The sequence below is a fragment of the Oncorhynchus clarkii genome, chromosome 5 (assembly GCF_045791955.1).
Source record: "Oncorhynchus clarkii lewisi isolate Uvic-CL-2024 chromosome 5, UVic_Ocla_1.0, whole genome shotgun sequence".
NCBI classification, from domain to species: domain Eukaryota; kingdom Metazoa; phylum Chordata; class Actinopteri; order Salmoniformes; family Salmonidae; genus Oncorhynchus; species Oncorhynchus clarkii.
In genome coordinates, this window is record NC_092151.1 from 48,304,938 (window position 1) to 48,324,892 (window position 19,955).

The 19,955-nt window shown below is 39.8% G+C and overlaps 1 protein-coding gene across 2 annotated transcripts in view; it reads right to left on the reverse strand.

Moving 5' to 3' along the window:
* The window catches only part of LOC139408954 (calmodulin-regulated spectrin-associated protein 1-B-like), a 141,152-nt gene that overhangs the window by 49,483 nt on the left and 71,714 nt on the right, over window positions 1-19,955 (reverse strand). For both annotated transcript variants that reach the window (XM_071153482.1, XM_071153481.1), the window contains exons 4-6: window positions 11,325-11,486; window positions 9,683-9,763; window positions 354-495 (exon numbers count right to left, since the gene is read on the reverse strand). In XM_071153482.1, coding sequence (XP_071009583.1) covers window positions 354-495; window positions 9,683-9,763; window positions 11,325-11,486 — 385 coding nt within the window. The remainder of the gene's footprint in view (window positions 1-353; window positions 496-9,682; window positions 9,764-11,324; window positions 11,487-19,955) is intronic.

Below are 19,955 nucleotides of genomic sequence, written 5' to 3' on the forward strand. Positions count from 1 at the left end.
AGGGGCGTGTAACTAATTTTTCCCCGTGGGATGCATTCGGTCTTCACCGAGGTCCAGAGGGCCGCACTGAAAATAGGCAATACTTCCTTGCTGTCAAAATTTGCATAAAATTGTCCTCTAACCATCCTTTTTTAAAAGTTCAATGCTTGGCGCTTTGATGATTCAAGTGAAGAGACTTTATACAGGTCTATTATCATCTCTACACAGTTTCTATTAGGTTGTAGTAATTTAAATGTAGATTGAGTTATACTTTTTTTACTCAAACCACCAGCATTGAATCGGCTCGCAGGCCGGATCCGGTATGCTTGATACCTCTGAACTCATAAGTTCAAGGCAGTTAGAAGACAACCTACCCTCTAGCCTCATACATTCGGGGCAGTAGAAGTGCACCACTGACAGCAGAGCGGTGCCATCACACATGTCCTTCATGAGGTCATCCAGCATGGGGAAGTGCTGGAGCTGCCGGCCAGAGAGGTTGTCTCTACGGTATCGCACCTACACACACAGAAATGGGTCAGAGGTCAGACAGGGGCAAGGACTGGGTCAGCCTGTTTGGGATGAACAGTCCTTCTCACACACAATGCACACACACAGCCTGTGTGGGATGAACAGTCCTCACTCACTCACACACACACACACACACACACACACACACACACACACACACACACACACACACACACACACACACACACACACACACACACACACACACACACAATCAATCCACTGTAGTGGGTGTCTTCTTGGCAGCCTGCTCGTGCCAGTGATACAGCAGATTTAAATAGCTCTGTTCAGCTCTCTGAGTTTATCCTGGGCCAGAGACAGTTGAGATCACGATCCTCCTCTCTGCATGGACTTAGAAGGTAATTTGAGGAGCTCTGCTTTGTTTGTTTGTTAAGTCATCAGCAGAAGTTGCATGCCAAGAAGAGCACAGCAAGAACAACAAAACTACCACCACACCAACAGCCAGGAATCAGTGACAGAGTAAGTAGCTATCGCATTCATTATGTAAGCTACACAGATAACACTGACCCTTACAATAAGCTCTTCTACAAGAGTAGAGATATGCGACCAGTATGGCCTAAAAAGATTTCTAGATTTTTTTCCACATTTATGGTCCAATCACAATATACAGTTGAAGTAGGAAGTTCACAAACACTTAGATTGGAGTCATTAAAACTCGTTGTTCCTCCACTCCACAAATTTCTTGTTAACAAACTATAGTTTTGGCAAGTCGGTTAGGACATCTGTGTGCTTGACACAAGTCATTTTTCCAAAAATTCTTTCCAGATAGATTATTTCACTTATAATTCACTGTATCACAATCCCAGTGGGTCAGAAGTTACCATACACAAAGTTGACTGTGCCTTTAACAGCTTGGAAAATTCCAGAATATGATGTCATTGCTTTAGAAGCTTCTGATAGGCTAATTGACATCATTTGAGTCAATTGAATGTTTGAAGGCCTACCTTCAAACTCAGTGCCTCTTTGCTTGACATCATGGGAAAATCAAAAGAAATCAGCCAAGACCTCAGAAAAAAAACATTGTAGACCTCCACAAGTCTGGTTCATCCTTGGGAGCAATTTCCAAATGCCTGAAGGTACCACGTTCATCTGTACAAAAACATAGTACGCAAGTATAAACACCATGGGACCACGCAGTTGTCATACCGCTCAGGAAGGAGACGCGTTCTGTCTCCTATAGATGAACGTACTTTGGTGTGAAAAGTGCAAATCAATTCCAGAACAACAGCAATGGACCTTGTGAAGATGCTGGAGGAAACGGGTACAAAAGTATCTATATCCACAGTAAAAAGAGTTCTATATCGACATAACATGAAAGGCCGCTCAGCAAGGAAGAAGCCACTGCTCCAAAACCGCCATAAAAAAGCCAGACTACGTTTTGCAACTGCACATGGGGACAAAGATCGTACTTTTTGGAAAAATGTCCTATGTTCTGATGAAACAAAAATAGAACTGTTTGGCCATAATGCCCATCGTTAAGTTTGGAGGAAAAATGGGGAGGCCTGAAAGCCGAAGAATACCATCCCAACCGTGAAGCACGGGGGTGGCAGCATCATGTTGTGGGGGTGCTTTGCTGCAGGAGGGACTGGTGCACTTCACAAAGTAGATAGCATCATGAGGCAAGAAAATTATGTGGATATATTGAAGCAACATCTCAAGACATCAGTCGGGAAGTTAAAGCTTGGTCGCAAATGGAAGCATACTTCCAAAGTTGTGTCAAAATGGCTTAAGGACAACAAAGTCAAGGTATTGGAGTGGCCATCACAAAGCCCTGACCTTAATCCCATAGAAAATGGGCAGAACTGAAAAAGCGTGTGCGAGCAAGGAGGACTACAAACCTGACTCAGTTACACCAGCTCTGTCAGGAGGATTGGGCCAACATTCACCCAACTTATTGTGGGAAGCTTGTGGAAGGCTACCCGAAATGTTTGCGGCAAAGTTAAAGATGGCTGAAGGATGGGGTTGCCTTTCTGCATTTGTTTAGGCTACCCCAATGGGTTAATCATTAGCTAGTATAATGATACTCAATACCATAACAATACCACTGGGAAAAAACACCTTAAAGTCAAATATACAGCACGGTTACTGTATAAAACATGTGGTCAACTCTCCATGCAGGGAGCTAGGCCACTGGCTGTGCAGGCTTTTGATCCAGCCCTGCTCAAACACACCTGAGTCAGCTTAACAATGTCCTGTTGAGCAGTTGATTTGTAGAATCTGGTGTGTTAGAGTAGGGCTGGAACAAAAGCCTCCACACCCAGTAGCTCACCTGGTGGTACTATGCTATAACATTAGAACATTATTAGACAAAAAGTCTAATAAAATCAGGTATCAAATGGCAAAGCTTTGAAGCAAGATAGCTAAATGGAAGGGCTCTAGACTGACTTTTTCCAGTGCCAGGTAAGACATGTTTGAAGTTAGGTATTTCATCTGATACCTTCATTTTTATTGAACCTTTAACTAGGCAGGCAAGTCAGTTAAGAACAAATTCTTATTTACAATGACAGCCTTCTCCAGCCAAACCCAGACGGGCCAATTGTGCACCGCCCTATGGCGGATGTGATACAGCCTGGATTCGAACCAGGTACTATAGTGACGCCTCTTGCACTGAGATGCAGTGTCTTAGAATGCTGCGCCACTCGGGTTCACTTTGATGCATAACACGTCAAAATAGGATCCAGAAAAATCTGATATATTTTTGGCTGTATCGAAATTAATTTGCCTGCATGTTTTTTGTGCATATTGGCCTAGGCTATACTTATATGCTACATCATTTGCCAACTGAGGAAGTGGAACTCAAAACACATTAACTAGATAGCTAACTCTAAATAAGACATTGTTGCTAGATAGCCATGCAATTGATCCAACAGTAAATGTAATATCCTACAAAAACGTTCCATTTGTAGGCCATATTTAGGCCACTATGTATTTACCGCAAATGGGGAGGTCCGCTTTATTCCGCTGGCATAGAGTGGGCAGCCGCTAGTGGGCGCTATGGATCATCTGTGCTTGATGTGTACAGCCAGTAATACACTTGCATAAATGTGCATAAAACACATTCTCCATTCAGGCTGTAAAGGCTTTCCTCCTCAACCAGATTGAATGGCAAGAAGGTAGAGAAAACAGGGAAACTAGGCATACAGAAGTGTATTACAGGCTGTGCACATCAAGCCCATACGATAGTGGAGATCCATAGCGCACACTAGCGACTGCCCAGGCTACCGCTGGAGCATCGTCTCAATTACAGTTGAAGACGGAAGTTCATACACCTTAGCCAAATACATTTAAAAACTCAGTTTTTCACAATTCCTGACATTTAATCCAAGTAAAAAGTCCCTGTTTTCAGTCAGTTTGTATCACCACTTTACTTTAAGAATGTGAAATGTCAGAATAATAGTAGAGAGAATGATTTCTAACAGCTTTTATTTCTTTCATCACATTCCCAGTGGGTCAGAAGTTTACTTACACTCACTTACTATTTGGTAGCATTGCCTTTAAATTGTTTACCTTGGGTCAAACATTTCGGGTAGAATCCACAAGCTTCCCACAATAAGTTGGATTAATTTTGTCAGAGCTGATGTAACTGAGTCAGGTTTGTAGGCCTCCTTGCTCGCACACGCCTTTTCAGTTCTGCCCACAAATTTTCTATAGGGTTGAGGTCAGGGCTTTGTGATGGCCACTCCAATACCTTGACTTTGTTGTCCTTAAGCCATTTTCCATAACTTTGGAAGTATGCTTGGGGTCATTGTCCATTTGGAAGACCCATTTGCGAACAAGCGTTAACTTCCTGACTGATGTCTTGAGATGTTGCTTCAATATATCCACATAATTTTCCTCCCTCATGATGCCATCTATTTTGTGAAGTGCACCAGTCCCTCCTGCAGTAAAGCACCCCCACAACATGATGCTGCCACCCCCGTGCTTCACGGTTGGGATGGTGTTTTTCGGCTTGCAAGCCTCCCCCTTTTTCCTCCAAACATAAGGATGGTCATTATGTTAAAACAGTTCTATTTTTGTTTCATCAGACCAGAGGACATTTCTCCAAAAAGTATGAAGTTTGTCCCCATGTGCAGTTGCAAACAGTGGTCTGGCTTTTTTATGGCGATTTATAGCTTCTTCCTTGCTGAGCGGCCTTTCAGGTTATGTTGATATAGGACTCGTTTTACTGTGGATATAGATACTTTTGTACCTGTTTCCTCCAGCATCTTCACAAGGTCCATTGCTGTTGTTCTGGAATTGATTTGCACTTTTCACACCAAAGTACGTTCATCTCTAGGAGACAGAACGGGTCTCCTTCCTGAGCGGTATGACGGCTGAGTGGTCCCATGGTGTTTATACTTGCGTGCTATTGTTTGTACAGATGAACGTGGTACCTTCAGGCGTTTGTAAATAGCTCCCAAGGATGAACCAGACTTGTGCAGGTCAACCATTTTTTTTCTGAGGTCTTGGCTGATTTCTTTTGATTTTTCCATGATGTCAAGCAAAGAGGCACTGAGTTTGAAGGTAGGCCTTGAAATATATCCACAGGTACACCTCCAATTGACTCAAATTATGTCAACTAGCCTATCAGAAGCTTCTAAAGCCCAGACACCAAATAATGGTTTAAGCAGGAACGTTGTGTAGCCTAACTGCCAACATTACCAATGTAAGCAAAATTGCTTCGGTAAGAGGGCAATGTAGGTGTTGGTAATTTTTGGTTTATCGTTCCACCTCTAGTTAGTGTTGTCTATCAAATTTTATACAACTGGTGGGTCTAATCCTGAATGATGATTGGCTAAAAGCACATTCCAGAAGGTGTCTATTCCACAAGTTACCACCAGCTAAATATATGATGTTAAATTGCCTATTTACTCTGTTCTATCTGACTGCGGCAATACACTGTCTCATCAGCCCAGGCAGGGAATGTATAAACTTGATATCCACTATAAAAAGCATCTCGACATCTCACATTTCTTTTAGACTAATATTTAGTTTTCAACAGCGATTTGTATAAACCTTGATTATTGAGTTTTAGCTGTCAGAGAAAAGATATTAATAAAAATATTAACACAAAATGTAAAATGTTTGGACCCATATTTCATGAGCTGAAATAAAAGATCACAGAAATTTTCCTTATGCACAAAAAGCTTATTTATTTACAATTTTGTGCACAAATGCGTTTTACATCCCTGTGAGTGAGCATTTCTCCTTTGACAAGATAATCCATCCACCTGACAGGTGTGGCATATCAAGAAGTTTATTAAACAGCACGATCATTACATACATTACACATTACCTTGTGTTGGGGACAATAAAAGGCCACTAAAATGTGCAGTTTTGTCACACGACACAATGCCACAGATGTCTCAATTATTGATGGAGAGTGCAAATTGGCATCCTGTTTGCAGGAATGTCCACCACAGCTGTTGCCAGAGAATTTAATGTTAATTTCTCTACCATAATCCTCCAATGTCGTTTTAGAGAATTTGCTAGTACATCCATCCGGCCTCACAATTGCAGACCTCGTGTAATTCCGCCAGCCCAGGACCTCCACGTCTGGCTTCTTCACCTGCGGGATCGTCTAAGACCAGCCACCCAGACAGCTGATGAAACTGTGGGTTTGCACAAGCAAAGAATTTCTGCACAAACTGTCAGAAACCGTCTCAGGGAAGCTCATCTGCGTGCTCTTCGTCCTTACCAGGGTCTCAACCTGACTGTAGTTCGACGTTGTAACCGACTACAGTGTGCAAATGATAACCTTCGATGGCCACTGGCACGCTGGAGAAGTGTGCTCTTCACGGATTAATCCCAGTTTCAACTGAACTGGGCAGATGTGGATGAACGGTTTGCTGATGTCAACGTTGTGAACAGAGTGCCCCCCATGGTGGCAGTGGGGTTATGGTATGGGCAGGCATATGATATGGACAATGAACACAATTGCATTTTATCGATGGCGATTTCGATGCACAGAGATATCATGATGAGATCCTGAAGCCCGTTGTGGTGCCATTCATCCGCCACCATCACCTCATGTTTCAGTATGAAACCCATGTCGCAAGGATCTGTACACAATTCCTGGAAGCTGAAAATGTCCCAGTTCTTCCATAGCCTGCATACTCACCAGACATGTCACCCATTGAGCATGTTTGGGAATGTTCTGGATCGACGTGTGTGTATGACTGCATCGATCCATTGATTTCCTTATATGAACTGTAACTTTTGGAGATGTTGCGTTTATATTTGTGTTCAGTGTATGTGTGAAGATAATGTGTCTTGAGTATAATTTCAAATGTTGAGACAAGAAGAAGGGGAGGGCTGCATGTCAAAGATATAGGCAAGTCCCTCTCCAGAATGGCTCAGCTGTCTCCTGCCAATTCTTGCACATTCATTGTTTCATTATGTGAATTGATCGCGTTCGATAAAACTGTTTAATCAATTCTCAATTACATAGGTCACCAGTAGTATATGTACCGTTAATCCATGTTACTTGGTTACATTTATTTCTGTTAATGCATGTCTTAGTCATTTACCATTCTCAATGGAAACACTGTTTACAGAGTTCACAACCTGCTACACTAGTGAGAAATAACCATCATTTACATGCAAATTTTTTTATTTTGTTTGGAATGCTCCATGTGAGCAATGGGCATGTGTCTGGCTTCTCTGTCCTGATAATGTTGACGGAGCGCGCGTGCCTGAGCATGCATAGAAGTACCTGGCCTGCTGCACGGAAATGTAGGAAAGTGTTTTTTTTTAACATCCATTGCGAATGATTTATTAAAACTATAGTTCCTCACAGTAAGCCCCCCAAAGCCAATTCCTCCTTCGGCCGCCTTTCCTTCCAGTTCTCTGCTGCCAATGACTGGAACAAACTACAAAAATCCCTGAAGCTGGAGACTCATATCTCCCTTACTAGCTTTAACTACCAGCTGTCAGAGCAGCTCACAGATCACTGCACCTGTACATAGCCCACTTGTAAATAGCCCATCCAACTACCTCATCACCATATTGTTATTCATTTTATTTATTTTTCTCCTTTGCACCCCAGTACCACTACTTGCACACTCATCTTCTGCACATCTATCACCCCAGTGTTTAATTTGCCATACTGTAATAATTTCGCCACTATGGCCTATTTATTTCCTCACCCCCCTTATCCTACCTCATTTGCACACACTGTATATAGACTTTCTCTATTGTATTATTGACTGTATGTTTGTTAATTCCATGTGTAACTCTGTGTTGTTTGTGTCACACTGCTTTTCTTTATCTTGGCCAGGTCGCAGTTATAAATGAGAACTTGTTCTAGCCTACCTGGATAAATAAAGGTGAAATAAAAACCTATTTTAAAAATCTTTCCAACAATCTCCCTTCGATAATCACTAATCTTGAAAGAGCAACTATAGGCCTACTGCTGCATTGGCCTATAGGCTATGAGTTCCATGCACTAATTTCTTTAGCCGGCAATTGATCACGGTGTATCAATGTGTCCATATGGCTGAGGCTGGTGCTCTCACATTAGTTTAATTTGAACTTTTAGATTTGTATAATTTTAATTCCCATTTTTATGATTAACCATGTAACAATGATTTTGAGAAATGAAAACATTCTGATTTAAATGAAACTGTTCCACGAAAATGCGCATTTGAAAATCATAACTGGCATGTAGAAATGGTAGGATAAATTGTAAGCTTCTCCAAATTTGAAACTCACGCGCCGCCTATGAAGTGTTATTTTAATTGCCTCCGCGTTTCCATGGTCGGATTTTGCCTATAGGCTACTTTGAAGCAAGGTAAGACATAACTTATAATATGAAATAATACATTCAGATTTTAAACAATGAAGTATGTTTTCAAAATGCATACTGCCTCCAGCTCACATTGTAAAGTAGTGTGTGAAGCTCTGACACTTGAATGGTGAATGGGAGTCGCACTTAAATGACTAGTTGAGAAATAAAAATAGTAGCTATTTTTAGTCGTGCACCGAAAATGTTTTAAACACAGGATTGTATTAAGAATTGTTGCGCTATGAATGGTCTTGCAAAAGCACATGTTTAACTCCAGCAACAAACCAGTAGAGGAATAGGCTCTGTATGCTGTGTGTGATAGTTGTGTTGGTAAATAAGATACATGTTCACTAACAAAAATACACACAGGCTAATTTCATTCCACTCAATTATGCAAATTAAACTATAGACCAATAAACATGATGGTCAAAGGCATTTACATTGACTGGTATTTCCATCAATGAAGAAAAAGCAATATTTAGCATTTGCATTGGGATTTTATTTATCCTGGTCATTTTGGCCAACAAAAGTTTTATTTATCGGCTTCTTATATAATTTTTGGGGCCAAAAGCCGCAATTGGCAGCTAATGAAAACCTGAGACACACACAATAGCAGAAGCTGTAGTCATTTCCACTTACAGGTACAAGCTTCCAGTAACATTTGGAGGGAGACTAAGTATTCAAGAGACAGGGGGTGAGGAGTTTATGGAGACAAACAGGAAGAGCAGCAGACAGTTTAAAGGTCAGATGCAGTGACAGGAAGAGATCAGGTCCACACTTCATGGTTAGACTATGGGTAGCATCTCAAAATAACACTATTAGCCTGTATAGTGAACTACTTTTATTGGCTAAGGTCTAAAGTAGTGCACTATATTGGGAGAATAGGGTCTCTAAGAAGGTTCAAATCAAACATTTAGAGTTGATCGTAACAGGCCAATACAGGGACCAGAAAAATACAGGCTGACATGGAAATGCTCATGTTAATTATAACATCAACCTAAAATGTAGTGTTTCACCCAGGTTTTTTTATTTGGCTGGGTGCTGTAACTAGAGGCCCCAGAAACAGTATCCAGGGCTGCTAACACCAACATTTCCTGTTACAAACAATTAAAGGCACACATTGTTTTAGGGAGAGGGTAGAGGTAGGTAGGGAGCCTGTCCGCGCCTTAGCAATGGTATGTGAACACTGAGGGATGGTAATAAGAAATTGAAGAGAGAGAAAGTGAGGGTGAGTGAAAATGAAAGAAATCGTGAGAAAAAAATGAAAGAAATGCAGATAGTGCCAAAATAGCCGTTTAAATTGAAAGAACACGAGAGATGGCTCGCGCGAGAGTGAAAAAGACAGCGAGAGTGAGCGTGCGAGACAGCGAGGGGAAAACGCAAGAATACCTTTTGGTGGCTGGGAGACTCTAGCAGATGCGGCTTGATTTTGCTCTCTTTCTCTGCGATCTCCTTCATCTTCATATTCACCTGGGAGACAGAAAAGGGTCAGTAAACTACACACATAGTCCCGCTTTCTCACACTCACACAATAGCAGGCTTTTGTCCGATAAAATAATAGAAAACCTGAAAAATAAAATTGCCGCCAGCCAACAGTCTGGGAGAAGAAATTCCTGTTGCATAATAATGCTTTTTAGCCTATTCATTTTTGGAAATGTAAATACATTTGACTGGTCATGCTTAGCGGTTAATTTTCTTAATTTAGTGGAATTAAATTTGCGCGTGTACAGTATATTCGTCATGATCTTATTTATCACACGCTTACAGCATACAGATACAGAGGCTTTGAGTGGAAAATCTGTCAAGACAGCACAAAATTGTGGTGCTTTCAAGACAACTGGGAACTGAAAAATATGAGGTCAAATCATGACATCAGTAATCTTCAGGTCGGAGCTCTAGAAAGAGTTAGAATTCCGAGTTGGATGACCAGTTGACTTGAACGCACTGAAATCAGAGATTTGCGAGTTCCCAGTTGTTTTGAAAGTGGCATCAAACGGCAACGGAAGGCAGGCTTCATTAGCGCGTCATCAGCGCGTCACATACCACTGCAGTCGTTCTGCCCCTGAGCAAGGCAGTTAACCCACTGTTCCACGTGGACCGAAGACGTGGATGTCGATTATGACAGCCCCCCGCACCTCTCTGATTCAGAAGGGTTGGGTTAAATGCATTCAGTTGTACAATTGACTAGGTATCCCCCTTTTCCAATGAGCTGGAGGCAGTATGCATTTAGAAAACATATACTTAATTGTTTGAAAGCTTTAACGTTTTAATACACAAGACATGTCTTACCATGCTTCAAAGTAGCCCATTAGATCTCCTCTCTTTCTAAATTTCTAACAGATATTTTCATCTCGGTCACATGAAACAGTTCTCAGGTGCAGTGTCCTTTTGATAAGTGTTTTCCTGCTAATTGCACTTTGGAACAAACATTTGCACGCAGCCTACTGCCTTTAGCATATTAATGCGCTTATAATGTGAAGAAATACGTTTATAAATATTTTAAGCTAAACATTCTGATCTTTTGCATCAGACTCATTGTTTTTCAAAGTATAAAAAAAAAAAAAAGAACGTAAACTATTGTAGGCCTACTGGTTATATGAATTTGGGATCTATCGTCCCACAACTGTCCCCGAGTCTGTTTGGAATAGGCTATTTATTTCTCGACAAGCTGACCAATAGAACAGGTAGCCTAAACTTTTCTACTATAGTAGAATGACATAGGCTAGTGATTTTGCCGTTGGTTACTTGTCGTGTTGGCTGAGGAAAAGTAAAAAAGTAGTTATCAGAATTCAGTAAGAAGGACCGCACATCGTTGCATCCTCGACTTGCATGCTCGGTTAATATGAATGACCATATTCTAAATGTAATTTCTGTCATTCTGAGCACCGTGGGTGGACGCCGTGATCAGGTTACGCACCCAATGCATATGGATCCGGTAAATTTCTTAAATGTCCGATAAATTAAAATGTTGCCGGTCAAATGTCCGGTGACACATTTTCCTAACGGAAACCCTGACGCACGCACGGCTCACCTTATTGATCCAGAAGACCATGGCGTCCTCCAGGTCAAAGGGCAGCTCCTTGGAGGCGCTGAAGGTGGAGAAGCGTTTGACGCAGCCTACCACCTGCTCTATGCTGATCATCTCCACTGTGTAGGCCATCATCAGGGAATCAATTAATGGTATGTGGGAACTCTGTACACACAGGGGAGAAACAATATATGTTTAGCATGTTTGCTCCTACCCTACTCGATTGATCGTTTAAGGCAGTGGTTCCCAAGCTTTTTATAGTCCCGTACCCTTCAAACATTCAACCTCCAGCTGCGTACCCCCTCTAGAAACAGGGTCAGCAAATGTTGTTTTTTGCCATCATTGTAAGTCTGCCACATACATTTATTAAACATAAGAATTCGTTTTTGTCACACCCCAGCTCGTGGGAAGTGACAAAGAGCTCTTACAGGACAAGGGCACAAATAATAATAATCAATAATTTTGCTCTTTATTTAACCATCTTGCATATAAAACCTTATTTGTTCATTGAAAATGGTACTGTAATTGTATATATAAAATACAAAAGTACTGTACCAGTCGAAAGTTGACACACCTACTCCTTCCAGTTTTTAAAAAAAATTGTTACTATTTTCTACATTGTAGAAAAATAGTGAAGACATCAAAACTATGAAATAACACATATGGAATCATGTAGTAACCGAAAAAGTGTTAAACAAATCAAAATATATGTTATATTTGAGATTCTTCAAAGTAGCCACCCTTTCCACACTCTCGGCATTCTCTCAACCAGCTTCATGAGGTCACCTGGAATGCATTTCAATTAACAGGTGTGCCTTTTTAAAAGTGAATTTGTGGAGTTTCCCGATACAATATACACATTTTAAACTATTCATGCATAAATACATGTGTAGGGTTGGGTACTGTACAGTGGGCTCCAAAATTACTGGCACCTCTGATGGGCAATGCACCAACAATACTATAGAGAGAAACTCAAAATACTAACATGTGAGAATTTCACAATTAATGGCAACCTTAAAGATTATAGTAAATAACATCTACCAAAATTAAACCAGGAATTAAATTCCACTTATTTAAGTTTATATAAAAGTGTTAAGGAACTATATTGAGCCATTACATCACTTCCTGTTTCACTAGGGTATAAAAACATGGTAACGCATGCAATGTCCCTTTGTCATCCAACACCATGAAGAAAACAAAAGAACTGGCAGTTCAAAAGAGACAGATGGTCATAGACCTTCATAAATCTGGTAACGGCAAGAAGATACACAAATGATTGAATATACCACTGAGCACTGTCAGGGCAATTATTTAAAAAATCAAAAGATATGGAACAGTTAACCTCACGGGTAGAGGACACAAATGCAAATCCCTCCAGGATAGGGAGGATGGTGAGAGAAGTAACAAAATCCCCAATAATCACTGAGAAAGAATTGCAGGCCTTGGTGGCGTCTTTTCCAACAAGACAATGACCCAAAACATACCTCAAGATCCAACAAAATCAATGTTCTGCCATGGCCATCTCAGTCGCCGGACCTTAATCCAATAGAAAACCTGTGGGCTGAGTTAAAGAGGGCAGTTGATAAGCTCAAACCCAAGAATGTGAAGGATCTTGAAAGGATCTGCATAGACTCCATGCTCCTTGCCAGAGGTAGTTGCACTAAGCACTAAATGAGTGCCAATAATTATGAAACCTTGATTTGGAGGACATTGATTTTTTAAATTAAATCAATAAATCATTTTGGTGGTTCCATTGAAACATGAATAAAGTACAGTATTTCTCACATGTTGGTATTTTGAGTTTCTCTATTATTATATTGTTCACATTTTTTAAAAGTATTGTTTGTGCAGAGCCAGTAATTTTGGAGCCAACTGTATATCGGGGTGTTTTGAAATATCCATGGTATGAATTGCCAAACCATCCGAACTAGAGTTTTTTTTTTATATTATTATATTTGAACTAGGTTAATAGATAAAGATAAAGCAGTTTACCCAGCTGTGTATTTGGTTTGCTAACTTGCTATTTAAGTGGCCTCTTGTTAAGAGCAGTCAGAGAAAATCCCCTCTTGGATTAAGATCCCTGCTGTTTAGTAATATTTGTTTTGTGCGTGCAGAAAACTGAGTAGCCTTTGAGATATTTGTATAACTTTATGAACTGGGTTGTACATCCTTGCAATTAGTTTGTTTGCACTCGTTAGCATTTAGCCAGCACCTGCTATGGGAATTTGCTAGTACTTGTTAACATTTAGCCAGCACCTGCTATGGGAATTTGCTAGTACTTGTTAGCATTTTGCCAGCACCTGCTATGGGAATTTGCTAGTACTTGTTAGCATTTGTTAATATTCTGGTAACAGGTCTCATGGAACAAATCGGAAGCAAACAGGGATGGACTACCTTAACTACATTCTAGTTGTCTAGTCTGTGTTTTATAAATGTGCAATGAGTATAAATCGACACATTTATATAAGGAATTGGCAACTCGTTCTCATTCTGAGAAATAAGCATCTTCTTATCCAGTTAGGCCACTTGATTTCAACATCTAAACAAAGTGAACAGGCTATGTTGTTCAAACAGTTGGAGACATGAACAATGTATTTATAACAGTTTAACAGTTCTACCTTGTTTAGCAAGCAAATGGATCAAAGTTGGCTAGACTTGAAATATAAAGATGAGCTGGCTACTCACTAGCATGTGGGCTTGTGCTTGAGAGATTGTTTATGATACCCGTGTTAGTTTTCTATATTGCCTGCTACCAGAAGTTTGTCATTATTAGTGGAAATGCATTGTGCATGTTTCTGGTTAAGTTTGTAACAAAAATAGCATTTTCATAGACTTGAATGCCAAATCAGTGATTATTGATAAAATAATTAAATTGGTCTTATGGTTCTGGAAGGCTTATATTTATCCTAGGTATAATTTTACAAGCCTTGAATTCATTAGATTATTCTTGACGGTTTGAAATGCAGTGTATTGACCTTTAATAGTGCAACAATGCTCATTTAGAGAAAACTCGCCCATAAGTTAAAAAAAAGGGAAAAAAGTGTTTGTTAAGTGTTAATCTTGTGTTAAAAGATGCTTACAATGATGTTTAAAAATTGTGATGTGTTGAATTGTGTTTGGAAAATAAAATGCATATTTCCCTTTCAAGACGATTCCATACGTACTTTATGGGCTCCGATACGATACATTTTAGTTTGAAACGTTTGAGTAGAGAACGAATCAATGCAATTCGGTTCGATGCACTAACATTTGTTGCATAAACACATTCATTCATTTCACATTAATTTCCATTCTAAATTCAAATCTGTTGCTGATGGAGTTCATGAGCTGGGCCTCTGAGCTGGATCTGTCTGAGCTTGACGTGTGTGTAAATTATGCATGTATACATACGGTGTATGTACTGTGTGTGTGTGTAAATTATCTATGTACTATGTGGGCACCTGATCTGAGTCATAAAGGACACTAGGGATCTAACACCCCACTACCACTATCAAACTAGGGAGGACAATGTAGCCTGTCTTCTGTCCCCCACACTTTGTTCTGAAATCACCATCACCCACTAATTAAATTGTCATTTTGCAAATTAAGTGTTTGAGCTAGTAAGGTATCAATATTTCAAATTTACAAATGAGCAATGGCATAGCCAATGAATATATAGTACAACTTTGGATTTCACCCCCATCTCAAAATCAAATGGTTTTGACCGTTTGTCAGTTTTTAGTGAGCTTCTTCTCTACTCCCGTGTAGGCCATGCAGTGCACCGCGCAAATGATCAACCATACATACACTGTATATCAAAAGATGACCAAATATACAAAGATTGTTTAAAGCAAAACTATTCTTTAAAAAATGGTTCCAGAAGGGTTCTTCGACTGTCCCCATAGGATAAACCTTTTTGGTCCCAGGTAGAACCAACCTACCTGGAACTAAAAATGGTTCTTTAAAGGGTTCTTCTAAGAGGACAGTCAAATAACCCTTTCAAGTTCTAGACTGCACCATTTTTTCTAAGATTTTACCTAAACTATTGCTGATGTTGAACCTGAAAAATCTGAATAAAATCTATTGTAAACTCCGTTAAGCAGGTAGCCTAAAGCTGAATGGGAGTTGCGTCTCCGGTAACTTACTTTTATTCTGATAAAACAGCATTTTCAGCAGTGCATATATAACAATTACCTAGCAAATTACATAGCTTGTCACTTAACTAATAAAGCCTAATCTAATGCAAAACATGTTATGGGTGCCACACAGATGTGCAAGACCAGGAACAGGCCACCTACCTCGCGTTGGTCATCGTGCGAAACTGGGCACAGTGCACAGTTTGACTAGGCAACTAATATAGCCTAGGGTTGTTCGGCATGCACAATGACTTGTAGATCAATGACTGTCAACACAGTTAACGTTACATGCTTAGGAGGACGCATTGGGTGTAAAAAAAGAAAAAGAGCAAAACATTTTTGTGACTCCGCGATGCGTAACGTTTGAATCGATTTTTTGACCGATGCATGCTACATTTGGTTCGGTTTGGGGTCCGTGTACAGATGCAGTCAGTCGAATCTTAAACATTTTAATCGGGACCGATTCATATGTGAATTGTTACATACCTAATAGACATGGTTTTAAAAAGGTGGTGGTAATATTTACCTTACAGAAAACCGGTTTCTGGCAAACATTTGGACAATTTGCAACTTGTGAACTCCTGGCAAACAACTCTGGGAAACTCAGTACGAATATTGAAATTATATCAGGGTTTTGGTTACTGTGTGTTAAACATTGAAAAGTATATACATAAACCAAGTCACAACTTTAAATGAACTTACGTCACAGAGAAAAAAACGAAACATATTAAATGTAGTAAATATACTAAACAACGTGTATTCAATGTCTTAACAGATCAAATAAATCCAATACAACTTGAAATCATCAGCATGGTAATGAAGAAAATAGCAGACGGGATATTTCCCAAATAAAATGTTTCATCTTTTTATGCAGCTACAACATTTACATGAGAGAAATGTGAAGTGAACACTATGGGGACATTGACCTTAGGATGTTTAAAGGGATAACAAAATAATTATTTACATGAGCCAAGTGATAACTGAGCAATAAATTAACCAATGGAAGTTTAAAAGATAATTAGCTATTTAAAAAAATAATTAAAACAAAAACTAAATCAAACCCAGTTCGGAACTATTGCCTTTTTGAGTGAACTTTGGAGATTGTGACCCTGTGAAAGTCCTTCCTCCAAAGCTTGTTGAATGCATGCACTAAAACAAATCACAAAACAAAACAAAATTAGGATACTGAAAACAATCCATATTTTGGCATCTTAAAAGGTAGAAATTTAGTTATGCCTAATATGGCAATATTATTTCCCCAAAATGAACTATTGTTACTATAAAAAATGCTGGGTTAAAAATAACCCAATTTGGGTAATTTTGACAATCCAAAAATAACCCAATTTGGGTAATTTTGACAACCCAGCGCTGGGTCAATATTGGACAAAACAAAGCATTGGGTTAATTCAACCCAGTGGATTTGGGTTTTGCTTCTAACCCAGCAACTTGGGTTGAGCGCTTGACTCAACTGTTGGATAAATTAGACTAGATTGCTGGGTTAAAACCACCCAGCGTGTTGGGTAGTGACGTAAACCCAGCACATTGGGTTTGGGGATTGACCCAGCAGCTGGGTCATTTTTTTTCTCTCAATCTAATCCGAATTTCAATTTTGCCTTCTCTATCATCCCACCACCTCTGTTTCTTACACACACCTAATCAAGATACAATGTTGAATTTCAAACAACTAATTTCAAACAATTAATTTCTATTGCCTGCATTTTAAAACATACAGTGCCTTGCGAAAGTATTCGGCCCCCTTGAACTTTGCGACCTTTTGCCACATTTCAGGCTTCAAACATAAAGATATAAAACTGTATTTTTTTGTGAAGAATCAACAACAAGTGGGACACAATCATGAAGTGGAACGACATTTATTGGATATTTCAAACTTTTTTAACAAATCAAAAACTGAAAAATTGGGCGTGCAAAATTATTCAGCCCCTTTACTTTCAGTGCAGCAAACTCTCTCCAGAAGTTCAGTGAGGATCTCTGAATGATCCAATGTTGACCTAAATGACTAATGATGAGAAATACAATCCACCTGTGTGTAATCAAGTCTCCATATAAATGCACCTGCACTGTGATAGTCTCAGAGGTCCGTTAAAAGCGCAGAGAGCATCATGAAGAACAAGGAACACACCAGGCAGGTCCGAGATACTGTTGTGAAGAAGTTTAAAGCCGGATTTGGATACAAAAATATTTCCCAAGCTTTAAACATCCCAAGGAGCACTGTGCAAGCGATAATATTGAAATGGAAGGAGTTTCAGACCACTGCAAATCTACCAAGACCTGGCCGTCCCTCTAAACTTTCAGCTCATACAAGGAGAAGACTGATCAGAGATGCAGCCAAGAGGCCCATGATCACTCTGGATGAACTGCAGAGATCTACAGCTGAGGTGGGAGACTCTGTCCATAGGACAACAATCAGTCGTATATTGCACAAATCTGGCCTTTATGGAAGAGTGGCAAGAAGAAAGCCATTTCTAAAAGATATCCATAAAAAGTGTCATTTAAAGTTTGCCACAAGCCACCTGGGAGACACACCAAACATGTGGAAGAAGGTGCTCTGGTCAGATGAAACCAAAATTGAACTTTTTGGCAACAATGCAAAACGTTATGTTTGGCGTAAAAGCAACACAGCTCATCACCCTGAACACACCATCACCACTGTCAAACATGGTGGTGGCAGCATCATGGTTTGGGCCTGCTTTTCTTCAGCAGGGACAGGGAAGATGGTTAAAATTGATGGGAAGATGGATGGAGCCAAATACAGGACCATTCTGGAAGAAAACCTGATGGAGTCTGCAAAAGACCTGAGACTGGGACAGAGATTTGTCTTCCAACAAGACAATGATCCAAAACATAAAGCAAAATCTACAATGGAATGGTTCAAAAATAAACATATCCAGGTGTTAGAATGGCCAAGTCAAAGTCCAGACCTGAATCCAATTGAGAATCTGTGGAAAGAACTGAAAACTGCTGTTCAAAAATGCTCTCCATCCAACCTCACTGAGCTCGAGCTGTTTTGCAAGGAGGAATGGGAAAAAATGTCAGTCTCTCGATGTGCAAAACTGATAGAGGCATACTCCAAGCGACTTACAGCTGTAATCGCAGCAAAAGGTGGCGCTACAAAGTATTAACTTAAGGGGGCTGAATAATTTTGCACGCCCAATTTTTCAGTTTTTGATTTGTTAAAAAAGTTTGAAATATATCTTTATGTTTGAAGCCTGAAATGTGGCAAAAGGTCGCAAAGTTCAAGGGGGCCGAATACTTTCGCAAGGCACTGTACATCACGTCAGAGAATATACAAGAATATATACTTTTTTTTTAAAATAGCACCTGTCACTTCTCACACTACATACAAGAGTGGACACTTATACACTACTGTTCAGTGGAAAAAAGACATGCTCGCAACATTCTTACTGTGGGGGATTCTGTTCCTGGCAGCTGATACAATGCTGGGGAACAGTGGGAAAGTTAATGTCAAACACATAATAGGACTTGAAGCACACATCCAGTGCCACAAGCAGTGTACCTTGCTCCAATGCCAGTCCATTAATGGCTGTAAACACCTGTGTGCAGTCCCCAGAATGGGGTCTGGTCCAGGGACCTAGCCAGAATTTCTTTTTTTGGGGGGGGGGGGGGGGGGGTATAGGCCTAGAAAAATTTCGATAAGCATTTTTTTATACTCATTAATTTAAAAAATAAATTGCGACATGCACCATATATTATTTCGTAATAGAATAGTTTTATACTTGTGCATAGTACTTGGAAGAACCTCGTTACATATACAAATAATTAAATATCCCAGCATATTAAAATTGGAAAGTAACTTTATACCAGTTGCCAACAACATAAAACTCATCTTCAGATGCACTTTACTCTCGATGGGCAAACAAGCCTATATTTGATGTTACAATTTATACCACGGCGGGTAATAGTACTACAAAATGGTACCTTATCTTTAGTAGACATATCATAAGGTGTGACCTACATCACAAGGCGCAGACGGCGAGTCTGAGTTGAATATGTTGCTGATTTCATCATAATCCAATGTATGTCAGTTCACGCTCAAAAGACAGCAAACTGAAGTGGTTCAGCCGGGCGCTTGTCATTGCCGGGCGCTTGTCATCATACTTTGAGATTATTAAATAAATGATGAACTTCACTGAATGGTGAATGTGTAAAGTGATGAGGTTGATAAATACTCCAATAAATATTGAGGGTCTTATTCTGGTGACATGATGATCGATGCTTGGCTGCCGTTTGACAAATACAGTTGAAGTCGGAAGTTTACATACACCTTAGCCAAATACATTTAAACTCAGTTTTTCACAATTCCTAACATTTAATCCTAGTAAAAAGTCCGTCTTAGGTCAGTAAGGATCACCACTTTATTTTAAGAATGTGAAATGTCAGAATAATAGTAGAGAATGATTTATTTCAGCTTTTATTTCTTTCATCACATTCCCAGTGGGTCAGAAATTTACATACACTCAATTAGGATTTGGTAGCATTG